The following is a 21,971-nucleotide window of genomic DNA, read 5'->3' as shown; positions in this document are numbered from 1 at the left end:
TTACAATAACCTAAAATATATGCAGTTCCATGTGGCCCTGGAACGCATTAACAGGTTCCCCATCAAGTATCAAGGTACCACTGTAGTTGTATCTGAGGTGGTTGTAGCCTAGCAATTAAGGTACTGGACTAGTAATTGGAAGGTTGCTGATTCAAGCCCCACTTGGGCCCTTGAGCAAGGCCCTCAACTTCAATTGCTTAGACAATATAAACTGTCACATTACTGTAAGTCGCTTTGGATAAAAGTGTCTGCTAAAGGTACAGTGTAGCCTAGAGGTTAAGATACTGGACTAGTAAGCAGATGGTTGTCGGTTCAGACCTCACCACTGCCAGGTTGCCACTGTTGGGCCCTTGAGCAAGGCCCTTAATCCTCAATTGCTTAGACTGTATACTGTAAGTTTCTTTGGATAAAATCGTCTGCTAAATGCCGTAAATGTAAACGTAACCAGATCAATTTGTAGGGCGCTGTTAGCTCAGTGGTTAGGGATTACTAGCTCACTTGGCTAGTAATCAGAAGGTTGCCAGTTCAAGCCCCACCACTGCCAGGTTGCCACTGTTGGGCCCTTGAGCAAGGCCCCTAACCCTCAATTGCTTTGACTGTATAAATGCCATAAATGTAAACGTAACCAGATCAATTTGTAGGGCAGTGATAGCTCAGGGGTTAAGGTACTTGGCTAGTAATCAGAAGGTTGCTGGTTCAAGTCCCACTTGGGCCCTTGAGCAAGGCCCTTAACCCTCAATTGCTTAGACTGTATAAATTCCATCTGCTGTAAATGTAAACGTAACCAGATCAATCTGTAGGGCAGTGATAGCTCAGTGGTCAAGGTTCTTGGCCAGTAATCAGAAGGTTGCCAGTTCAAGCCCCACCACTGCCAGGTTGGCACTGTTGGGCCCCTGAGCAAGGCCCTTAACCCTCAAAAAGAAAAAAAAATCGTGTTCAGTCATAATTGTAAGTCGCTTTGGATGAAAGCGTCCGCTAAATGCCGAAAATGTAAACGCAACGTACAAGAGAACGCAGCAGCGGGGTGATGTGGCAGCGTTTAGGTCGGTTAAGAACCAAAAACGAGCGTATTTGAAGTCATTCACAAACTTTTATCAACTCGCACCTTAAACGCAGAACTTAAACACGATAATAAGCGAGTATCTTGGGTTTGTCGGGTTGTAAACACTCGTCCAGCGTGGTGAGGTAACATTTCTGGGTGCGTTCTCCTTTAAGGAGCCCCTCCTTTCCCCCTCAGCGGCGGGAGGCAGAGCGAACGCCTGGAACAGCGATTGAAAAAAAAAAAAAAAAAAACGCTCTCGCGGAGGACTGTTTCAAGTCGCCCCGGTAGAAACTGTTCCTGATTTGTGGCTGATGTTGAGCTGTAAAAAAAAGCAGCAGCAGCAGCGGGAGGAAGAAAAGCACACACACACACACAGAGCAACACACACACACACACACACACACACACACACACACACAGAGCAACACACACTAATACTAACACTAGAGCCGGCTCGCTGTGGACATGGAGCCTTCTCCTCCCCGCTCTCTCTGACAGGCGTCGAGTAAGGACTTCAGTATCAGCGCTCCAACCGGGACAAACATGTACACCAAGGGGAAAGGAGCCGTGGTGCCGTCCGACAGCCAAGCCAGAGAAAAGTACGTGTCTCTTGTTTATATATATTTATACTTTATTTATATATATATATATATATATATATATATATATATATATAGAGAGAGAGAGAGAGAGAGAGAGAGAGAGAGAGAGAGAATCTGCATGTGTGTTTATATGCTGTATTTATTTACATTGCGCGCGTGAGCGCGAGCGTTGTCACGGAAACCGGGCGCGCGATCCCTGCTTTAACCTGGACGAGCGCGTGCACGGACCGCACTAGTTTGCAAAACTTGTGCAACTTGTGCCGCAAACGACCCGCACTGCACTTTTTTGCGCCCACTCTTACGCTCCAGAACACCGAGAACAACGCTTGCACATGTGCACCGGTTTGCAGCGCCAGTGCATCGCGTTTGTCCGCACCTCGGTGCACACTCCGGTTCACTCCGCGCCCTCTGGCTCCGGAGTCGCAAACAGAAACAGCCCAAACGTTGTGGACGCCTTTGTTAATGCTTGCATGAATTGCATTGCATGCTGTTCTCAATGCACAGGTAGCAAGCTTCGCACAAAATGTTTGAGAGGAACCTGAACCGCTTTCATCCCAAAGTTTCCCTACATTTGGTGCATGCGTTGTGCTTCTTACTCAACATCACTGGACAAGCTCCGTGCGTCTTAAAGTAGCATCATTATTAACTCATGCACGATTTTACACTTAATGCACAAATTGCAAGCTTTGCACAAAATGTTTGAGAGGAAGCTGGTGCACTTGATCAGAAACTGGAAACCAGTTTTGTTCCAAAGCTTCATGATTTCATCCCAAAGTTTCCCTACATCTGTGCATGCATTGTGCTTCTTACACAACATCACTGGACAAGCTCCATGAGTCCTATGAGACATCATTATTAACTCCTGCTAGATTTTATATTTAATGCACAAACACTGGTACACTGGTGCACTGGTGGAAACGCGACCGGTTGGACCGAATTATTTCAAAGCTGCTGCTTGATGTGCAAGAATACATCTGGTGCATGCATTGTGCTTCGTACACGACAGGCTCCACGAGTCCAAAGTAGCATCATTATTTAAAAAAAAAACTATCTTTTTGGTGAGTTTATTTGCAAGCCAGCGAGATCCTCTCACCCCGGTGCACACTTTATACCCCTGTCCCCTGATTTGAGTCGAAAACAGAAACAATCAAAGCATATTAGACGCTGCTGTATTGAGTTTTGATTGTCTTGCATGCATGCTTATACTTAATGCACAGACCTGTTTGAGAGGAAACTGGTGCACTTTGGAAAACAGTCATATCAAAGTTTCCCTACATCTGTGCATGCATTGTGCTCCCTACACAACATCATTGGACAAGCTCCACGGGTCCAAAGTAGCATCATTATTAAAATAACTGTAGCTCGTGTTGTTTTGTGAGTTTATTTGCAAGCGAACGAGATCTTCTCACACCAGTGCATGCATTTTACTGCTTACACAGCTTTACTCGACAAACTGTTTGTTTTATCCACTTATATTTGACTCTTGTTGTCACCAAACTACAGTAAACTCTACTCTGGAGCGAGCATTTATACCCAAATCAGCTTCTGTGCAGCTTTGGAGACTAAAAACACTCACAAGTAGCTCCAGTTAGGATCAGAAGTGATTATACAAGCTGTACAGTAACTTGTATTTTTCTTCATTCGCAAGTAAATCTTTGTATAGATTAGTAACATATACACATAACATAGTTCTACAATTACTGACTGTAGTCCATCTGTTTCTCTGCACGCTTTGTTAGCCCCCTTTCACCCTGTTCTTCAATGGTCAGGACCACCACAGGACCCCCACAGAGCAGGTATTATTTAGGTGGTGGATCATTCTCAGCACTGCAGTGACACTGACATGGTGGTGGTGTGTTAGTGTGTGTTGTGCTGGTACGAGCGGATCAGACACAGCAGCGCTGCTGGAGTTTTTAAACACCGTGTCCACTCACTGTCCACTCTATTAGACACTCCTACCTCGTCGGTCCACCTTGTAGATGTAAGGTCAGAGACGATCGCTCATCTATTGCTGCTGTTTGAGTCGGTCATCTTCTAGACCTTCATCAGTGGTCACAGGACGCTGCCCACGGGGCGCTGTCGGCTGGATGTTTTTGGTTGGTGGACTATTCTCAGTCCAGCAGTGTCTGATCCACTCATACCAGCACAACACACACTAACACACCACCACCATGTCAGTGTCACTGCAGTGCTGAGAATGATCCACCACCTAAATAATACCTGCCCTGTGGTGGTCCTGTGGGGGTCCTGACCATTGAAGAACAGGGTAGAGAAACAGATGGACTACAGTCAGTAATTGTAGAACTACAAAGTGCTTCTATATGGTAAATGGAGCTGATAAAATGGACAGTGAGTGTAGAAACAAGGAGGTGGTTTTAATGTTATGGCTGGTCAGTGTATGTTTGAAACTTGTCTAATAGTTTTAATTCAGTGGGTTTTTTTGTGTGTGAACAGTAGATCGTTGTAATTCAGTTGTAAACAAAGCACTAGCAGACTTGCTATATCTTTAAATGAATGCCTGAATTTAATCACAGTTCCGCCGCCCTCCCACCTACACCTCCCCGAACAGCGTTATAGCAGGAACTGGACACGTTCTCGATACCGGTGCGGTTCTGCAAACTAGAGACCCAGAACTTGCAATAGTTGATCCGTTTTTAGAAGCTTGGGGTTGATTTCAATGTGCTTGGGCACGCACAGGCAGTTTCGGAAATGATTCATGGGTAATACGAGTTTCTCAAGTAGATGTAAACTTCCTTTCCAAGTGCACTTCACCTAGGTGCATGGATATGACGCGGTACCCGACCTCGATGGGGCGGCACGGTGGCTCAGTGGGTAGCAGGCGACGGCGAGAAGGTCCCGGGTTCGATCCCCAGGTGGCGCGGCCCGGGTCCTTTCCGCGTCCCCGTGTCCGCGCGGGTTTCCTCCGGGTGCTCCGGTTTCCTCCCACAGTCCAAAGACGTGCGAGTGAGGTGAACTGGAGACACTAAATTGTCCATGACTGTGTTTGATATAACCTTGTGAACTGATGAACCCGTTCCTGTCATGAATGTAACCAAAGGTGTAAAACATGACGTTACAATCATAGTAAACAAACAAACAAACAAACCCAACTCGACGCGTGACCTTTCCACAATTGTTTAAGGCGACTGAGGCTTTGCAAATTAGTGTCTTGATGGCTCGCTTGTAAATATCTTCGAACGACACAAGTGTTTGTTTTAATTAAGTTTTGGTTCATAAAGGTCAGATTTGTAGAGTAAATAAACAATAACCATGTTACCCAAGTTGTACCACTATCGCTGATGGTCGGGCATCTACATACGGACATGATTGGCCCCACGATGGATTGGCGTCTTGTCCGGTGTGTGTTGCCACATTACGCCCAGTGATTCAGGCTAAACCGGACCAGTCGTGACCCTGACCAGCGTAAAGCTATAATAAAAAGATAGACATAAAGTAAAATGGGAAAAAAAAAAAACAGATCCCTTACTGGAGAAGACGCAAACTAAATTTAAACATTGTATTTTAACACAGATATATCAGCCTGCAGCTTCTTGAAGTGCAGTTGGTGCACTAAAGCTACCCAACCTTCAACTGTTCCCGTGGTATGTATTGCACCAGGGTAAAAGGTTTGAAGAGTGTTTTGCATCGTCCCAATTTGGATATACTCAATTTCCCTGAGCACTCTGGCAACCGGGGAGGACCACAGGCCATCACACGCCCTCTCGGACACGTGTTTCACCAGTGGACTCGTACAGGAACGCTCGGGTTCGAATCCTGGCGGTGCCATCAGCCAGTCGGGCATCTACACAGACGTAATCCAATGGCAGGTAGAAGCCCTGTGATGGATTGCCGCTCTGTCTAGGGTGTTCATGCCGTGCACCTGTTGTGTCCCAGTGAAACTAGACCTACCACGACCCTGACCGTGTTATTTTGGAGCGTTCACAATCATCGCACAATCCTCCCAGACATTTAGAAGCGATCTTGTCACCAAATTAATGCATGAACGGGGATTAAAAATGCTGTTTAACCTATATTTAAAACAAAACCCGAAACATTCAGTGAGGTACCGTCATACACCGTGTCTAACAGCGTCACCGTCACACCGGAACGAGCCTAATTAGGGCAGGCCTCGGTGTGGGCTCTTCCTGAACGGTTACGTGGCCAGATATGCAAACAATTTCACGGATGTGCAGGCAGTGAGATACTTTGCAAGTCAATGAGTTCAAATGTCACGTCTGTAACACTGAACCTGCCCTCGTACCCGGTCCCATGTGTGGGGTTCTGCTAGAGAGGAGTCCGTACCTGTATAACCTCACTAAACCTGTAATTGTATTTGCTCTTCAGACTTCAGATATTTAGGATTTATGTTTGTGCTGCTGAAGCAGCTTGTTTGTTTACATTCCCCTTCTCTCTTTTAAAAGTTGATTTCGTTTGGGTCTGACTCGGTCGTATTGTTGTTGGAAAACGATTCTCAGCTCTAGTAGTTTTATAATAAATACAAATTGTGGAATAAATCCAGTGATTTTTTTTTACGTTTGTTGTGCTTTGTTTAGTCATCTTTACATTTCAGACAGAACAGGGGATTAATATCAATAAATAAATATGTAAATATGTAGAAATAATGCTGATAACATTTGTTAACGACGTATTTTGTCTTCGCTTGCTTGGTTTTGTTCATTATGAAGCTGTATTGGTCTCTGGTTCCGAGCTTGAGCTGCGAATTCTCAGGGCCTGCTGTCTTCTTAGACTATACGTGTGCCACTTTGATCAGTCATGGTGTGTGTTTGTTGCCTGCTTGGACTGTTGGATTTGCAGTTTTTTGATTGGTACTGGTTATGAGGGGTTGCAACTCGTGGTTTGAGCTGGCCTAGATGAAGTGATGGATCCATGCTTGCCCTGCTTGATGCTGTGTTGTTCCCAGGCATGAGGGACTCGGGTGATGGTGACGTTATTGAGCTGACAGCCCTTGTTCATCCGTATGAGCTTAATTCAACCAAAATTGGCTGTAGAAACAGTTTGGTTCTATCTGCACCAAAATATAGGGTGTAGGACGTAAACGCACCCTGGACAGGGTGCCAATCTGTTCACCTGTTCACTTACACCCAGGGGCAAATTGATATAGACGGTTCATCTTTAAGAAGTTAAGGGATAAAAGCGCACACAGAGTTCTCATAGACGGTGAATAGAGGCGGGGAACTAACTTGGGTCACCAGGAGCTTAGAGTTCTGCCCTGTACCAAAACTACTGCCTGGGCCACTCGTCGTTTAGTACGGGTCACTGTTGAGTCGCTCTTAAAGCGCTAAGAAGGCGATTCCTCATTCGGTCGTCCCAGACATGGCCTGTTGTGTTAGGTGAGCACCTAACCAGGTTGGTGGCACCATCAGGACTCCAACTTTGAGTCCTGGCAGTGGTGGGCTAGCATAAAAGACTGCAGCGCCACCCTAGTGCCCAGAGAAAGCAAGTACTGGTTTAGCTGGTAGTGTTTACCTATTGGATAATAAATCCATAGATACGATTTGTAGTTAAACAGCAAAACTTTGTTTGGTAGCTCGCAGTGAGACCAGCAGTATCAGCAATAAAATAAAACAAACTTAAAATTATAGTTACAGGAAATATAGAGTGTCTACATGGTTATATGAATGTTTACGTAGGGTTTGAATAGCAGGAAACAGAATAGCATAACTGGTATCACAGTAAAGATAAAATAATAGTTATAATTATTGCACAAATTGTATTTGGAGACAGCGTTCCAAAAGACTCGTGGAAGAAGGGGTTATGGCTTCGATGCTCCTGTGTTTTAAGTGTTTACCGTCATTGCCTCGTTTAGGTGTTGTATACCCACATATAATACACCCACGTTAATCCAGGACGTACTTGATAATTAGTCGATCAGTTGGGTCAGGGGTATTTTATTTTTAAGAGCAGGGTTGGGAACCAGCGATCTGAGACTTTCCCTCATCCGCGAGTCCTCGCTGAATAATTGACAGGACGGTTAAAAAGACGATCTCTTTTTTTGCTAACCGTCTCTTTGAAGGGTTCTTACGCGTGGCCTTGGTTCATCCATGTTTTAAGATGGGCTTTTGTCAGAGGCCCTCAGGCTACATGTCTGGTCTGATCAAAGAGTGTGAGGAGGGGTTGGCGTTGAAGGATCAGTGTGGGGTCTTCACACGTTGGTTAGGATGATTATGCCAGGGTACTCTCGCGTCAGAGACTAGCGTTCGCCAGGGCTGCACCTGGCATTGTGTCGCAGGCCAAGTATCCTGACCTGTATTTAATTTCCCCCTTGTGTACAAGACAAGGTGGAGAAGCAAGGTGTCCTGCTAAGGCTGTTCAGCAATGAGGGGCTAATAGGGAGTCAAACTTCCTGTCGGTCAACCTTTCCAGGAACAGGCGACATAGATTAATAGGAACCCTTATGTCCCGTCAATTCTTGTCCTTCTGCAAAAGATGCCCGGAGGTCCCTGCCAACTTCCGTCACCAATCACTCTTCACGACCAGAATATAGGTCTTGATCTGTGTGGTGACCAGTCAGATCTGGTACCTTGGTACCTTTGAAAGTTTAAATCTTGTCTGCAGTGGGTTCTGGGATTGAGCTGTTCTGCTATAAAGGGTAATAGCCAGGCTACATCACTCCCTTTGTCTTTGTCTTGCTTAAGGAACCCTAAAGTACCCAGAACTTCTGTCAGCAGTCACCCTCTTGACCAGACTATAGTTCATGACATGGGTGATGACCAGTCAGATTGGTATCCTGGTACCTTTAAGGGTTTGAATCTTGTCTGCAGCAGGTTCTGGGATTGAGCTGTTCTGCTATAAAGGTTAATAACAGGCTACATCTCTTCCTCTGTATTTGTCTTGCTGCAAAAGATGCCTGGAAGTCCCAGCCAGAACTTCCATCAGAAATCACTCTTCACTCTTAGTCTATAGTTCATGACATGAGTGGTGACCAGTCAGATCTGGTACCTTGGTACCTTTGAAAGTTTAAATCTTGTCTGCAGTGGGTTCTGGGATTGAGCTGTTCTGCTATAAAGGGTAATAGCCAGGCTACATCACTCCCTCTCTTTGTCTTGCTTAAGGAACCCTAAAGTACCCAGAACTTCTGTCAGCAGTCACCCTCTTGACCAGACTATAGGTCATGACACGGGTGGTGACCAGTCAGATCTGGTACCTTGGTACCTTTGAAAGTTTAAATCTTGTCTGCAGCGGGTTCTGGGATTGAGCTGTTCTGCTATAAAGGTTACATAACTCCTTTGCTTTGTCTTGTGAAAGGAACCCTAAATGTCCTATCAGTTAGGGTTCCCTCTGCAAAAGATGCTTGGAAGTCCCAGCCAACTTCTGTCACCAATCACCCCTCATGTCTAGACTGTAGGTCATGACCTGTGTGGTGACCAGTCAGATCTGGTACCTTGGTACCTTTGAGAGTTTGAATCTTGTCTGCAGCAGGTTCTGGGATTGAGCTGTTCTGATATAAAGGTTAATAACCAGGCTTCTTACGTCGCCTGACTCGGAACTAACTGGTGCAAACCTGTAAGTCTTAGTCGACGCCGCCATGCTCAGACTGGCATTGCTCTCTGGGGGCAAAGCGAAAGCAGCAAAGGGAGGAGGGGAAGGAAGAATCGTGATGGGTTTGTCCCCCCCAGCGTTCCCCCGAGCAAGCCTCTATTCAGGCTTTTCTTTTTTTAAGCAGTCAGAGCGCCGAGCTTCAAGTCGGCGAGTCTCTCTCAGCATCCCGGCGCTGTTTTAGATTTACATACCTTACTATCGGGAGGAAGAACTAGGCGCAGATATAGATGGGCTGGATTTAAGCTAGGCTAGTGTGAATTCGAATATGGGAATTTAAATAAAGGAGGGATCCTGGGAATTCATCTCCATGTGTTTTTCAGATCTTGTTACAGCTGCTGTAGGTTGTTGTCTGTCAGGTTAACCAGTGTGTCCTATCTAGAGAGTCTTGTACGGGTAAATACGACCGAACGAGGACTAAAAATAGTCCTGGGGTACAAAAATGTCCCCACAAAATACCCAGTATCGTACCAGGAAATAGAAATACAGCACCAACTAGCCGGCTGCATGCCTGTGTGTCCACAATTCTATGGGTCTGCCGGAAAACCTAGTGATCTCTCTACATAGCACATTCGAGAAGAAGTCATGTCTAAAACTGCATCAAAATAATCTACCCTATGAGTACGATTTCTTATTAGAACTCTCTCTTGAGGCAGCTGATCAGGTAGGCAGTAAGCAGCGAGGCAGCTCACTAGGCTTTCAGACAGACCCGATGACTGTGGAAGGTCACTCTGTCCCATTTGCCGGCCTCCGTTGTAAGGTAACGGCCATAAGATGATGACTTCTATTAGCTATTAGAACAGATATTTGTTCTCAGCAGGGCTCCACCAGTCTGAAATGACCCATGTACCCATGTAGCTTGGCACACGGTGCTACCACGCCACCGTTGGTCATTTCTAATAGATTTCATTTGCGGCAAGCTGTGAAATGGCCCGTTAGCAGAATCTTGACTGTAACTTCCAAGAGCCTTCCATCAAATTTCCTCCAGTCGTTTCCGTGGTGGGTAAGATCGCCTTCCTCCGTCAGATCTGGTGGTCAGAGCGGCGAGTGAAGCTCGACCGCACGGCTGGAAGGCAGTTTTCCATCTCGTCTGTGTTTGTCCAGACCCTCAGACGTTCTGGGATGTACTGATGAACGTAACACCGTCCGGAAAGAAGATCTCCTAGCTGCTCTGTTCTATTCTAGTATGAACAACGTTCTGTTGATTTGGTGGCTCGGTGGGTAGCACTGTCGCCTCACGGTAAGAAGGTCCTGGGTTCGATTCCCAGGCGGGGTGGGGCGGTCCGGGTCCTTTCTGTGTGGAGTTTGCATGTTCTCCCCGTGTCTGCGTGGGTTTCCTCCGGGAGCTCCGGTTTCCTCCCACAGTCCAAAGACATGCAGTCAGGTTAATTGGAGACACTATAGATGAATGGGTGTGGGTGTGTATGTGTGCCTTGTGCCCATTGAAAAGCTGGGATAGGCTCCAGTACCCCCCTGCGACCCTGATTGGATAAGTGGTTAAGACAGTGAGTGAGTGAGTGATTTGGAGTAGGAGTCAAGCGTTCACGGCTGTGCCGTTCTCTTGGTGAATGCCACACATGCTCTCGACCTGTGCTGATGGTTTTGGAACCATCCAAACGTTTGGAAACGCCTCAGAGTGTGGAATGTTGTATCTGTCCTTCCGTACCTGACTGTTGCTTAATGAACGACGCTGTATTCAGGTCACGAGGATCTCCACACACTCCAGAAATATTTCCCCGCCTACCTGCTTGCATCAATGGTTTCCAGTAGACACGACTGGGAAAATGGCTATGGGTGAATATTGTTTGGTTCCAGTTCTATAGGCCTAGATAAAAATCCTAAAACGTGTTGAGGTGCTGCATCCCAAACTACATAACACAATACTAAATAATATTAGCTCTTCCTATTGGGTTGGTTGCTTGCTAAATGCTAGTGAACTAGCTTGTGCTTGTTGCAGGTAGATACAGGTGAGATTTTAGGTTTCAGGTCTTAATTCGCATCATATTTGATCCAAGATTCAGGAATATTGTGGTTCTCTTTCTTTTGTTCCTCATGATTCTGTGCATTTTCAGCAAAGCAAGACAGTTTTGAATTGGAAGACTATCGTCACCACGTTTCACAGGACTAAAATATGTCCGGTTATTGCGCACATTGTCTTTTGGAAGAGCTGAGTGTTGCTTTTTTAAGACGCCAACTTTGTTTTGCTGCCATCGAAACTGCAAGAGGACTCTGGCTTTAGCCTTGACTCAGAAGGCTACCGCCACCACGTTTCACAGGACAAAATATATGTCCGGTTGTTGTGTCAAGGCCTTCACACTGTCTCTTTAAAGAGCTGAGTCAATCGTTTAGATGCCAGCTTTAAAGCCAGGGCTGCTTGCAGCTTCCCTGTAGCAAAGCAGCCTTGAATTAGAAGACTACCACCACCACGTTTCACAGGACAAAAATATATGTTCGGGTATTGTGTCAAGGCCTTCACATTATCTCTTTAAAGAGCTGAGTCAATCTTTAAGATGCTAGCTGTGAAGAAGGGGCTTCTTGCAGTTTCACTGGTAGCAAATCAGCCTTGAATTAGAAGGCTACCACCACCACGTTTCACAGGACAAAAATATGTCTGGTTATTGCATCAAGGCTTTTACATTGCCTTTTAAAAGCCTGGGCTTCTTGCTGCCTCTAGGCCATGGCACCGGCTTGGCGTCAGCATTGGCACAGAGCTAGTGGAGTGGCTAAGGTGTAGCTCCCCAGACGTCTTGATTTCAGTTTGAAGCTCGTACCCTGGGGGTGTACGGACGTCGTTTGGGTCCCTTCCCTCGACGGCTCTCGGTGGGAGGCGTCTGGTATTCCGCTCAGCCTCGCGCTCCTCCGCCGGGTGTGCGTACGTGTAAATCTACTAACTGTCTGCTGTCTCCGGCCTTATCGCACCGCCGCCGATCAGAGGATTCTCCGCTCTGATTTACGACCCGCTATCACGGCAGCCGTAGTAAGCCTTCACTGGAGCGATTTTGTCGCCAAGTACCCGGGGAACAGTGAAGAGTGGGTAATAGATTACCAGATAGTTTAAAGAAATACACCCGTGTTGCTTTTTTAAGTTTGATCGTAAATATTACCGCGGTGTGCACAGGTAGTGTAGCAGTGCATCCCGCCACTATCTGTGGACTAGTCTGGAGCTCTGCGGACACAATTAGACGGTAACGGCGACTTTTATTGTTTGGTTCAGGTGCTGGGATGAGTGGTGGAGGAATACTTGTGTTTACTGGTCGATTATCAAATGATGGTATTAAACATGTCTAGTGTTCAACCCTGTACTTGGGTAAAAATAAGCTGTATTGGTAGACGACACTGTGGTTTAACAAATAAACAAAAACAGATGGAGGATGAAGAGAGGGAGACCAAATATGCACCGGAAGAACCAAAGAAATGAGGCGTGTGGGCAGTTTAGAACAGTTTAGAGTAAAACACCGATCAGCCATAACATTAAAACCACCTCCTTGTTTCTACACTCACTGTCCATTTCATCAGCTCCACTTACCATATAGAAGCACTTTGTAGTTCTACAATTACTGACTGTAGTCAGTCAATGATCAGGACCCCCTTATTTACGTGGTGGATCATTCTCAGCACTGCAGTGACACTGACATGGTGGTGGTGTGTTAGGGTGTGTTGTGCTGGTATGAGTGGATCAGACACAGCAGCGCTGCTGGAGTTTTTAAATACCGTGTCCACTCACTGTCCACTCTGTTAGACACTCCTACCTAGTCGGTCCACCTTGTAGATGTAAAGTCAGAGACGATCGCTCATCTATTGCTGCTGTTTGAGTTGGTCATCTTCTTCGACCCACGGGGCGCTGTCGGCTGGATGTTTTTGGTTGGTGGACTATTCTCAGTCCAGCAGTGACAGTGAGGTGTTTAAAAACTCCAGCAGCGCTGCTGTGTCTGATCCACTCATACCAGCACAACACACACTAACACACCACCACCATGTCAGTGTCACTGCAGTGCCGAGAATGATCCACCACCTAAATAATACCTGCTCTGTGGTGGTCCTGTGGGGGTCCTGACCACTGAAGAACAGGGTAGAGAAACAGATGGACTACAGTCGGTAATTGTAGAACTACAAAGTGCTTCTATATGGTAAGTGGAGCTGATAAAATGAGGTGGTTCTAATGTTATGGCTGATCAGTGTGTGTATAATGTAAGACTAAACCCGAGCGGCAGAATTAAAACTGAACAGCCGTCTGCAGACCCGTAAGAAGTCAAATCAAGAGTCGTTTGAGTGAATCATGAGTGAGTCACTTTATTACTCGACTCAGTTCTGTCGTATGTGAGACTGTCGTCATTCTGTGAGCGGTCACCTTGCTTTTGTTCTGACCGGTCGCTCTCTGCTCTTGTGTTTCAGGTTAGCTTTATACGTGTACGAGTACTTACTACATGTCGGCGCTCAGAAATCAGCACAGACCTTCCTGTCCGAGGTAAGTGTGGAACCGTCTACCCATAAACCCACTCACGGGTCTAAAAGTTTACGGACAGCTTTTTAAAAGTGAAGTTTGCTGTCCATTGAGCCCCGAGATTGAGTAATGAGGTCACTGGAGGAGTCACGATTGTCAAACCCAACTGTACCGGATCTACTTTGAAGCGTGGTGGTGGTAGCATTATGCTCTCTAGCTTTTATTCATTGAGAGAACTGACCATCTCACCTTAGATGATGAATCAGTAATGTCAGTTCTCGATTAACGACTACATGTGGTGACTTCCCTGTGCCCATATGAACAGGGCTAATCTGACCGCACTCATTAAACAGAGCCACAAGCCTTACAGTGAATGTTTAGGAAGCTCTGAACAGTCCTCACTTCCAATAGATTGGACATGGGATGGTCACGACTAACTCGAGACACACCAGAAAGCTGTTGGAACGAACGCTGGTGTCACGTTCCCCAGTCAAACTGGTTTTAAAATAAACCAAAGAATGGGGGCCACCTTCTCACAAACGGGCACTGGGTAGCTTCTTGAAAATTAGAGATTAGAGGAGAGAAGTCTAACCCAACTGAACAGCATCTTCTTTGAAGCATGGTGGTGGTAGTATTATGCTGTGGCTTTTATGCTTTCGAAGATCTGCCACCTCGTGCATTCTTTAAACCTCAGCAAGGTTGGAGGATAAAACACAGGACAGAGTGAGCAACAATGACGAGAGATGTTTCTAGGTTCAAGGTGTTCTCCTCAGGGCTGGACGTAATGGCCAGGAACATAGATGTACAGATCAGCTGCTTAGTGGTCCATTAAAACTAAGGATGAGCCAGTGGGTTTTGTCTGCGTTGGCCGGATAAAATATGGTACAGCGGAGAGTTTGGGGAGCGTCTCTAACACGTGTCTCTGTGCTGATTCAGATCCGGTGGGAGAAGAACATCACTCTCGGAGAGCCTCCCGGATTCCTGCATTCATGGTGGTGGTACGTCACATTTCATTCCTTTATCTCTCCTATCCAGGAACTAGAGATGCACCGATTGCAAACTTCTTGGCCGATTCAGATTGTTGATTGCCGATGTTTTATAAAGATATAACCGGCTGATTCTGATTTTCTTGCTTTTTAAGGATTATAAACAGGATTTTTTTGTTTACCTTCTTTTATTGGAAACTCCTAAACCTCCAAATAAAATAAATAGCGATACTTTAACTTTCCTAAAGCAAAAACAAAAATCAAATGTCTGAATGTAGAAGGTAGCACTGTCGCCTCACAGCAAGAAGGTCCCTGGGTTCGATCCCCAGGTGGGGCGGTCCGGGTCCTTTCTGTGTGGAGTTTGCATGTTCTCCCCTGTCTCCTTTGGTTTTCTCTGGGAGCTCCGGTTTTCTCCCACAGTCCAAAGACATGCAAGCGAGGTGAATTGGAGACACTGGATTGTCCATGAGTGTGTTTGACGTTTGTGTAACGAATGGCTACCGTGTCTGTGTAAAACATGACGTTAAAATCCTAATAATCAAACAAACATGATAAAAGATTCAACAATTCTGGAAAAAGCAACGCCTGCTTGACCTCATGTATGAAAGTTCGAAAGCCTGGATCCTCGACTACAGAAACCGGTTGGGTGGAAGGATGCTGGCGTGTGCCGGGCTCTGCGCTCTCGCCAGATTTAGCTTTAACGTCTTTGCCTTTGTTCACGGTGTCAGATTCCGCATATTCGGCGAGGTGATGATGTTTTAAATGTCTTATTAAATTCGCAGTTCCAAATGCCTCGTGTGTGTGTGTGTGTGTGTGTGTGACCGGCACAGAATCGCTTAAATGAGACTGATTCAGGTCACCGGTTGATCGATCGGTGCATCCCTACCAGAAAACCAAAATATACTGGGATCAGTGTAATTGGTTCTGAAGTTCTGTTCTTAAGTCAAAATGTCTTAAATGCTCTTTTTTGTCATAAATTCACATATATTTTCCCTTAAATCTTAAATTATAGAATAGACATTCCTGTAATAAACAATAATGAACAACAGTACACCACATTTCAGTACAGTACGTGTGCTGTACCATACACCATAATACATTTCCTTCTTTTTTTAATAAAATGTATCCACCAGGAACAACAATAACTCTCATATTTCTCTATGATTTCGGTTTGTAATCCGAACTTTGTTCGTACGTTAAGCTGAAAAAGATCGTTCATGTTTGTATGGTAAACCGTTCGTAACTCAAGGGTCTACTGTAATTTTAATATTAATAAACATTCAGGGTTCGGTCCCTGGATTCGGTCTCCGACGGATCGTACTGCTCAGGGACGGTACAGATTTACATTAACAAAGGAGTACATGTGACGTAGTTATTACCAGAGTATCTTCAAATTCAATCCCATCCGTAGGTAAGAGCAAAATTAGCACCTATTGTGAGAATAACACTGACAATATCTATATCACCCAAAGTCCCATGTACGACTAATAGATCAGGAGAAAATACATAGATCAAATGCTGCTGGTTTAAAAGATGCCAATCCGGGTAATAAACAGTAAAGGTGACCCAATAATTACTCGGATGTTGATTGGGTAAACAGGCTTGTCACTATTTTTCTTAGTGAAGTAGCTTCCCTTGGACCTTGGAGGCTCATGGTGCCAGTAAGAAGCGTCTTCCATGGTAAACAAGCCTACATTTAAATGTACATTTTATTTAGGAGACACTTTTATCCAAAGCGACTTACAATATACTAGTCCAGTACCTTAACCACTAGGCTACAACTGCCATTGATCTTTGGATTGATGTACGCAATGTCAAGTTTTACTTCAGTGGTGTAAAGTACACAGACATTGGACTCAAGAGCAAAGTAGAATTGAACCATTCAGAGAGGAACATTTTGGGAAGCTTTTAGCTTTAATAGTTCTAGCTGTGAAGTCTGGTGAAGGGGGGAAAATCTTGGCTATGGAAGCTATACAAGCAGTCGCCTAACGACAGGAAATAATGCAAACATGGCGCGATATCGGCGAAGGCGCGTCTCTTTGTGCGCTTCAAGTATCAACCGTCCAGCTTTGCCGTCAGAAGGCGGCCCCGCGGTGTTTGCCAGTCTCGGCGTGACCCCTGCCACTGTCCTGCTCGACTACGCCTCCCGAAAACAAAAGCCCCAGATGGTGCGGGAGGCGGAGCCCGTCCTCACTCTCACCCCCACCGCCACCTTTGTCTCGGCCGTGTGCTTTTGTTCCCCCGCGGCGGATTAAGTCTTCGCATACCACTCTCCTTTGTGCCGGGTGACCAAATCCCCTCCTCCCCGCGCTCGTTTTTCCACCTCTGGTGGGGGGCAGTACAGGGTCAACAGCCACGAGGTCCTCCGAGGTCAGCGGCGACTAAAGAGAGGACGCAGGTTTTGATGAAATCAGACGCACGTTGGATTATTCGAACCCCCATCGGTTGATGTTGTTCTAGCTCCGTGTCACCGCTGTTCCTCTTAGCGTGATTAAAGGATCGAGTTTATTGATCGACTCCTGATTGGCCTGCTAATGTACTTAAGTCCGAGGTTCATGAGAATGGAGGATCGCAGAAGTGCAAACAGTACAATCTGGCGTTATTCCATAGCTGAGCGGCCGCACACAATCCTAAGATCAACATGTGCAATGCTGAGTGTCGATTTAAGTTGTAAAGAAGCTACATAGAAAAAACAATATGAATTTTTTTAAGAACTGTATATTTAGAGATTCGTGGATTGGCTGTTCATATCTAAGGGGCTGCACACAATCCTAAGATCAACACGTGCAATGCTGAGTGTTGATTTGAGTGGTAATTAACTACAGGGAAATAATAATACCGAAATTTTAAGAACTGTATATTTAGAGATTCTTGGATTGGCTATTAATAGCTGAGCGACTGCACACAATCCTAAGATCAACATGTGCAATGCCGAGTGCTGATTTGAGTTGTAAAGAAGCTACATAGAAAAAACAATATGATTTTTTTTTTAAGAACTGTTTATTTAGAGTTTCTTGGATTGGCTGTTCTTATCTAAGGGGCTGCACACAATCCTAAGATCAACACGTGCAATGCCGAGTGTCGAGGGGTGTGTGTACAAATACACCACTATAATATATTTGTTTGAGGTGTGGTATGGGCCGTTTAAATGCCAACTTCCTGCCCTTGAGAGCTGCCTGGGTTGACTAACTGATGTTACTACTAAGTAGAATTAATTAGGGCCACAAAGGAAGTTTTAATTTATAGACGGTCATGTGGTCACAGGAAGAGGGCCTTCCCCAAACTGTTAACACAGATGTTGTTGGTGGAAATACCGAGTGAATAATTAGCAGAGGCGTTCACATACTTTTGACCATCTGGCGTGTATGAAGGTTGGACTCTGGAGCAGTGGAGATTCATTCTCTGTGATGATTAAACCGTCTGGCAGCCTTGGTACCTAAAGTTCTGGCTGTGAAGTTTGGTGGCGGTAGTATCATGGAATAGGATTCTGGGTCTGTTTCATAACAGGATGGATTAACAGGGATCTTTTATCCAGCTGCACATGGGTCAGGTCTGGCCAGCGACGCACTTCATTCATTCATCGGTGAATCAGGGAAGCAAATCCCTGCAGACATGTTCCGAAATTTAGTTAAAAGTCCAAATAGCTGAATAGCAAACGGCGACTGGCTTCTTATTACTACCTATTACGGTTCTGGATCGGAGGTTCATCAAGCGCGTGTAGGTGTAGCGTCCGGCGTCCGTACTTTTCACCAAGCGGTGTATCGATCCGTAACCGTAGCAACATGCCTTACCTTCGTCGGTACCCCGAGGCCCCGGATTAGCTTCATCGGGTCTAAAACAATGCGGCATAGGCATGCAAAAGACGACCGTAAAGTCTGTAGAAGAGCGGACGCGGGGGACGTCGGCGCCTTTGTCTCCTGCCCGTAGAAGCTCTTAGCCGAGGACGATTGCTGAAAGAAATTCGGCTCCCGCAATTAGCATCTGAGCTCCTCGTATAGCCCGGCTTTGTCAGCGCATTGTTCGACTTTTAGGGAAGCACCGTGACGTCATTCAGGCCGCCGGCAGGGAGCATTTCTGAGTTTAGCATGTCTGAGGAGCGTATTCGGGAGGGATTAAGTGAGGGACCGTAGAACGTCCAGGGACCTGAACCCTGGAAATGCTAAAAATCTGTTAATCGAATAGAATAGAATAAAGTAGAACGTCTTAATTTGTCATGAATACATATCGTCGCTGTCCGATGAAAAACACGTATCTCCACAAACCCAACTAACTCATCTAAGGAGGAAGGAAATTGCTAGTCTGAAAAAGACAGAGTTCACACAAAACATAAAGTAAACTAGTTAGTTGAAGTTAGCTGCCTGAAGTTAGCTGCCTAGTCAATATGCAAGCTAATCTTAAAGTAAACATGTAATAAGAACCACTCATATAAACGCGAGCTCGCACACGATTGTGACAAATAAAAGCGTATTTTAGAAATTTTAAAAAGAAGCAGAACTACCCGGACGCAGCAAACAAGTTTCGCCTCTTTCAACTGAAACGTAGCTAGTTTGATGGACAGGTCTAGCAGCCAATGGAGATACTAGTTAAAGAGATTGCGTGATTTTTCATCTTTTCATTGGTCATTTTGATATTCGCTGCTATGGACAGACAGATTTATGCCCACAATCAACACATGTAAAAAAGTAAAAACCGCTAAAAGTGGAGATACGTGTTTTTCATCGGACAGCGACGATATGCAGACGTACGGTAGAACAAAATCCTTTTTCTGCGTATCACGGCTTGTTTGGTATGGCGCCCCTGGAGAGGGTTAAGGGATTTGCTTAAGGGTCAGCAGTGGTTGCATGGCGTTTCAGTTGATAGCCCTAACCCTACCCACTGAGCTACCACTGTCCCATACGTCCTAAACCAAACCTGTTCTATATTTTACCGGGCGGAAAAAAAAACACCCTTTTGGCGGTTGAGCGGCAGACCGGCCTGCCCGGGTTCCCGGCAGACAGAGTTGGATGAGGTATCGAACTATCGCTGCAGCAACAGTGACTCCTGCTGTCTCGCTAAGGCTTTGCCACAAGGGTCTGTGGGAATTTGTGCCCATTCAGTCAAAAGAAGCCTCAGTTGACGTTCTAGTTCATTCCAAAGCTATTCAGTAGGGCTGAGGTCAGGGCTCTTTATAAAGCTTTGGGGCGGCATGGTGGCTCGGTGGGTAGCACTGTCGCCTCACAGCAGGAAGGTCCCGGGTTCGATTCCCAGGTGGAGCTTGTACCCCCTTAATGTCCCCCTAAACTCTAAACTCATACCCTCTTAATGTCACCCTAAACTCATACCCCTTTAATGTACCCTCAAACTCTGGACTCATACCCCCTTAATGTCCCCCTAAACCCTAAGCTCATACCCCCTTAATGTCACCCTAAACTCTAAACTCATACCCCCTTAATGACCCCCTAAACTCATACCCCATTAATGACCCCTAAACCCTAAACTCATACCCCTTAATGACCCCCTAAACTCATACCCCCTTAATGACCCCTAAACCCTAAACTCATACCCCATTAATGACCCCTAAACCCTAAACTCATACCCCCTTAATGACCCCTAAACCCTAAACTCATACCCCCTTAATGACCGCCTAAACTCATACCCCCTTAATGACCCCTAAACCCTAAACTCATACCCCCTTAATGACCGCTAAACCCTAAACTCATACCCCCTTAATGACCGCCTAAACTCATACCCCCTTAATGACCCCCTAAACCCTAAACTCATACCCCCTTAATGACCCCCTAAACTCATACCCCTTAATGACCGCCTAAACCCTAAACTCATACCCCCTTAATGACCCCCTAAACTCATACCCCTTAATGTCCCCCTAAACCCTAAACTCATACCCCCTTAATGACCCCCTAAACTCATACCCCCTTAAATACCCCTAAACCCTAAACTCATACCCCTTAATGACCCCCTAAACTCATACCCCCTTAATGACCCCCTAAACTCATACCCCATTAATGACCCCTAAACCCTAAACTCATACCCCATTAATGACCCCTAAACCCTAAACTCATACCCCCTTAATGACCCCTAAACTCATACCCCATTAATGACCCCTAAACCCTAAACTCATACCCCCTTAATTACCCCTAAACCCTAAACTCATACCCCCTTTAATGTCACCCTAAACTGTACCCCTAAACTCTAAACTCATACCCCCTTGATGACCCCCTAAACTCATACCCCCTTAATGACCCCTAAACCCTAAACTCATACCCCCTTAATGACCCCCTAAACCCTAAACTCATACCCCTTAATGACCCCCTAAACCCTAAACTCATACTCCCTTAATGACCACCTAAACTCATACCCCCTTAATGACCCCCTAAACTCATACCCCCTTAATGACCCCCTAAACTCATAAACTCATACCCCCTTAATGACCCCCTAAACTCATACCCCCTTAATGACCCCCTAAACTCATACCCCCTTAATGACCCCCTAAACTCATACCCCCTTAATGACCCCTAAACCCTAAACTCATACCCCCTTAATGACCCCCTAAACCCTAAACTCATACCCCTTAATGACCCCCTAAACCCTAAACTCATACCCCCTTAATGACCACCTAAACTCATACCCCCTTAATGACCCCTAAACTCATACCCCCTTAATGACCCCCTAAACCCTAAACTCATACCCGCTTAATGATTCCCTAAACCCTAAACTCATACCCCCTTAATGACCCCCTAAACCCTAAACTCATACCCCCTTAATGACCCCCTAAACCCTAAACTCATACCCCCTTAATGACCACCTAAACTCATACCCCCTTAATGACCCCTAAACTCATACCCCCTTAATGACCCCCTAAACCCTAAACTCATACCCGCTTAATGATTCCCTAAACCCTAAACTCATACCCCCTTAATGACCCCCTAAACCCTAAACTCATACCCCCTTAATGACCCCCTAAACCCTAAACTCATACCCCCTTAATGTCCCCCTAAACCCTAAACTCATACCCCCTCATACTCATACAGATCATCACTCCTGTCATCAGTTTAAATTTTTAATGTCAAACACAAAGTGTGTAAAACGTGACGTTAAAATCCTAATAAATAAATAATATTATAGAACTTTACTTTGTGTCCAGGAGCACAGTCATGCTGGAACAGGAAAGGGCCTTCCCTAAACTGTTGCTTCACCCTGGAAGCATATGATTCCCCTAATATCATCGATTTATTAAACCTGCTATCAGTTCTCGTGGCCGAAACACACACATTTAAAAAATTACAAGGGGCGTCCCAATACTTTTGTCCACATAGTTTGCATTTTCCAGTGGTGCTGTAGAAGCT

The 21,971-nt window shown here is 45.6% G+C and overlaps 1 protein-coding gene across 2 annotated transcripts in view; it reads left to right on the top strand.

Moving 5' to 3' along the window:
- The first annotated feature begins 1,368 nt into the window (after positions 1–1,368).
- The window catches only part of zgc:110158 (uncharacterized protein LOC553590 homolog), a 94,860-nt gene continuing 74,257 nt past the window's right edge, over positions 1,369–21,971 (top strand). For both annotated transcript variants that reach the window (XM_062993807.1, XM_062993806.1), the window contains exons 1-3: positions 1,369–1,641; positions 13,594–13,666; positions 14,579–14,640. In XM_062993807.1, coding sequence (XP_062849877.1) covers positions 1,586–1,641; positions 13,594–13,666; positions 14,579–14,640 — 191 coding nt within the window. In that variant the 5' untranslated portion in view covers positions 1,369–1,585. The remainder of the gene's footprint in view (positions 1,642–13,593; positions 13,667–14,578; positions 14,641–21,971) is intronic.

Source organism: Trichomycterus rosablanca, chromosome 4 (genome assembly GCF_030014385.1).
Source record: "Trichomycterus rosablanca isolate fTriRos1 chromosome 4, fTriRos1.hap1, whole genome shotgun sequence".
NCBI lineage: Eukaryota > Metazoa > Chordata > Actinopteri > Siluriformes > Trichomycteridae > Trichomycterus > Trichomycterus rosablanca.
This window is presented reverse-complemented; position numbering and strand designations above follow the sequence as displayed.